The 2,682-nt window shown below is 63.4% G+C and overlaps 1 protein-coding gene across 1 annotated transcript in view; it reads right to left on the reverse strand.

Moving 5' to 3' along the window:
- DLX1 (distal-less homeobox 1) overlaps positions 1-1,241 on the reverse strand; it is a 44,534-nt gene extending 43,293 nt beyond the window's left edge. Inside the window, exons 1-2 of the mRNA XM_021399936.1 lie at positions 690-1,241; positions 74-273 (exon numbers count right to left, since the gene is read on the reverse strand). Of these exons, the coding sequence (XP_021255611.1) occupies positions 74-273; positions 690-1,002 (513 nt within the window). The 5' untranslated portion in view covers positions 1,003-1,241. The remainder of the gene's footprint in view (positions 1-73; positions 274-689) is intronic.

A 2,682-nucleotide genomic window follows, 5' to 3' on the forward strand; every position in this document is an offset into this window, starting at 1 on the left:
CGCGCGGCTTCGGCATGAGCAGCCCGGCCGGGCCGGGCCGGGCCCGGGGCCGCGAGGCGCAGAGGGGCCGTACCTGAGTCTGGGTGAGTCCCAGAGAGGCCGCGAGCTCGGCTCTCTCGGGCAGGGCCAGGTACTGGGTTTGCTGGAACCTCCTGTTCAGAGCCTGCAGCTGCAAACTGGAATAAATAGTCCTGGGTTTGCGGATTTTTTTCCCTTTCCCATTAAAGCGAACTTCCCCTCCTTCTACCACAGTGCTTTTCTCCGATTCGGCCCCTACAACCACAAACGGTGCACAGTAAATAACAGTGATAGCAGCGAGAGAACAGCAGTAACAGCGACAGCGACGATAACAGCGCAGCGCTCACGGCGATGGGGCGGCGGAGCGCGGCAGCGCCAACAAAGGCTCCGCGCGGCGGTGGCAGCCCCGGCTCCATCCCAGCAAAGTTTGCTATTTTTACCGGCTGCAGTCGAGGTTTAATTACCCTTAATTGCGTACATTGTTTATAGCGCTACGCAATAAATAATGACGGGGACCGCTCCGCGCGCAGCTGGGCTGGGTCCGCTCCCGCTCGGCGCCCGCTCCCCGCGGCCCCGGCCCCGCCCGGCTCACACACAGCGCTCCGCGATGCCGCCTCGCTCCCCCCCCGGCGGATCTGCTTCGCTCCGCGCCCCCCGCCCCCGGCACCTACCTGTCTCCTCCAGCCGGGGCTGGGCCAGGCCGGAGCTGTTGGGGTAGGGCTGCACTGAACTGATGTAGGGGTTGCCGGAGTGGCTGCTCACCGAGTTCACATAGGGGTAGCCCAGCGGTCGGGAGAAGGACGAAGCTGTGCTGTACGCGCTGTCGGGCTGCGAGTGGCCCGCGGAGTGTAAACAGTGCATGGAATAGTGTCCGTGGGACATGGGAGAAGGAGACATTTGCTGGCCGGGCGGCCCGAACTCCATAAAGACGGCCTTCCCCGAGACGGGGCTGTTTAGACTCTCAGGCATGGTGGTCATGGTCATTTCTCGCCGCTGGGTCTGTGTGTGTGCTCTCTCTTCAGCGTGCCTTTTGGGGGTCTGTTGTGTTTCTCAGGACGGGAAAGAACCCAATTTAAGCGGAACAGGGTTTTCACTTTCCATTCATAAGAAAATGGAGTTTGTCTCTTTGAAAAGTCTGAGCGTGATGCCGCTCATCTACACAAACTCGCCTAAAAGCTTTGACTCAGCCGAGGCGATGAATATTCATGAGCCGGCGGAGCTGATTGGTTCCCCGTCTTGCATAATCGCTTTGGATTGGTCCGAGCCGCTCGGGGTTCGCCCGGACCCCGGTGAGCGCGGAGAGCCGCGCTGGCAGCGCCGCGCCTCCCGGCCGCACGCCCCGACGGCACCGCTCGACGGCCGGGAGCTGCCGCGGCCGGGTCCGGGTCCGGGTCCGGGTCCGAGATCGGGACCGGAAGGCATCGCCCCCGGCGCGGAGCGGAGCGCGGGGACGGTCCCGAGGCGCTCTGGAGCCGCTCCGGCTGCGGTCAGAGCCGCGCAAGCTGCACGGTGCCCGCTCCCCGCCGAGGTCCCGCCCGCCCCGGGCCGCGCCCGCCCGGGCACCGCTCCTAACGCGAGGGGGGTGGGGAGACAGGAACCCAGAGCGGGGGAACGCCGCTCGCCCCGCTCGGCCCGAAGCGTGATTGAGCTGAGCACGCAAACTTCCGCGTGCGTGAGCAGGGAGCGAGGTGGGACTTCGGAGATCCTCCCCAGAAAGCCCGCGATGAATCCCAAATTACTTTGTTGGATAATTAGAAAGTGTCGGTAATTATTTCTTTCATAATTCAGCGGTGTGACTGTAACAGGAAAATGATCCCGCGAAAGTTCACACGTGCAGATGTATTCGTTACCGACTCATTTGATTAAATGCTAGTCTCAAGTGCTCGGCTCCCAGCTGAAGGCGGCCCCATTAGCATAACACTGATGTTTAATTTTCATACGCATAATTAGCCGTATATTGAACGCTAATAGCAACACACGGCCTCCCAGCACTGAGCACCGGGCTGCGAGCCGGCCCGGCTGAACCTCCGTGCGCACCGGGGCCGTCGGGGCGCGCAGTGAGCGGGGCCCGGGTCTCCGCGGTCAGACACAGCCGGTCAGAGGGAAGCCCCGAGGAACGCTCCGTTCCCAACGCACACGATCGTGCGGAGGGCCGCGGTGCCCAGCGGCGGGGCTGGGGCCGGGGCCGGGCGGGAGCGGGCCCCCCAGCACAGCGCCGGCTCCGCTGGTGCTGCCTTCCCAGAGCTGACACGAGCGTGCCTCAAGCTCTGCTCCGTTTTGTTTTGTTTTTTGCTTTTTTTTTTCATTAGTCGCTCTGCCGGTTTTAATTGCCCATTTCCTAACGCCTCTTTTACTTCCTCCCCCCTCCTTTTGTTTTGTTTTGTTTTGTTTTGTTTTGTTTTGTTTTGCACGCGGTGCGTACAGTTCATTCCCACCACCTCGCTGCGGACCGGTGTCGAGGGGCAGCAGCGCGCCCCACGGGGACCCCCCCGGCCATGTAAGTGACCGCCCGGGCCGGGGCCGCGGCTCCGCACCGCGGGGGAGGCGGGGGTGGGAACGGACTGGGACGGGACCGACGTGACGGACGGGACGACGCAGCGGCGGCCCCGGAGGAGGCGGGCACGGCGGCCCTCGCCTTCCCGGGCAGAGAGCACGCAGTGAAAT

Source organism: Numida meleagris, chromosome 5 (genome assembly GCF_002078875.1).
Source record: "Numida meleagris isolate 19003 breed g44 Domestic line chromosome 5, NumMel1.0, whole genome shotgun sequence".
NCBI lineage: Eukaryota > Metazoa > Chordata > Aves > Galliformes > Numididae > Numida > Numida meleagris.